Source organism: Mastomys coucha, unplaced genomic scaffold (assembly GCF_008632895.1).
Source record: "Mastomys coucha isolate ucsf_1 unplaced genomic scaffold, UCSF_Mcou_1 pScaffold23, whole genome shotgun sequence".
Classification (NCBI taxonomy): Eukaryota; Metazoa; Chordata; class Mammalia; order Rodentia; family Muridae; genus Mastomys; species Mastomys coucha.
Genome location: NW_022196906.1, coordinates 61,378,905 through 61,379,547, shown reverse-complemented (window position 1 = coordinate 61,379,547; position 643 = coordinate 61,378,905). Strand labels below are relative to the sequence as shown.

The window sequence follows — 643 nt, the reverse complement described above, 5'->3', positions numbered from 1 at the left end:
AGTTTTGAGGCAGGGAACCATGGAAACTGACTAATTGGTGTGAGTATTTTGAGTGCTTGATACAAATTGCTGAAACATGCTCGGTAAGCTGGTGACCCTTTCCACCTTCTGAGCAGTAGCAGCACTGTTGGTTCTACTCCTTACTGGCATTAGATTAGTGCCAGTTCACAAAGTAAAGTTTTAAGCACATGTCAGATTTATTTATTTTTAGAGAAGTGTATAATGACTAGGATTTGAGTGATAATACGTCATTCAAATACATGGCAGTTCCCAAAATGACCCTGCCATGGCCCTGTCTAGACCCTTTGCACATTTTACATATAATACTAAAAAGGTTTCTCCTGGGCCAGGGAAAAGGTAAAAGTAATTTGTATTTTGAGACAGGATCTTGGTCTGTAGCCGAGGCTATCCTGGTAATCACAAGGTAGTTAGATTAGCCTCAAAGTCATGCTGCCTCAGTCTCCACAGTGCCCACATTCCTTTCTTCAACAGTGTTATAGCAGTCATTCTGTATATTTTCTCCTATCTCTGTTTATTCCACATGTTTAGTAAGTTTTTTTTTTTACCTAAACTGATTTATTTTTCCCTTGCAGACTTTTCTAAGTCCTCATTATGAAGTTAATCTGGTAACTGCATATATAAT

At 38.3% G+C, this 643-nt stretch overlaps 1 protein-coding gene across 1 annotated transcript in view; it reads left to right on the top strand.

Moving 5' to 3' along the window:
• LOC116073639 (putative gamma-secretase subunit APH-1C) overlaps positions 1–638 on the top strand; it is a gene marked incomplete at its 3' end in the record, with an annotated part of 14,106 nt that extends 13,468 nt beyond the window's left edge. Inside the window, exon 5 of the mRNA XM_031345703.1 lies at positions 594–638. Coding sequence (XP_031201563.1) covers positions 594–638 — 45 coding nt within the window. The remainder of the gene's footprint in view (positions 1–593) is intronic.
• Positions 639–643: the final 5 nt, after the last annotated feature.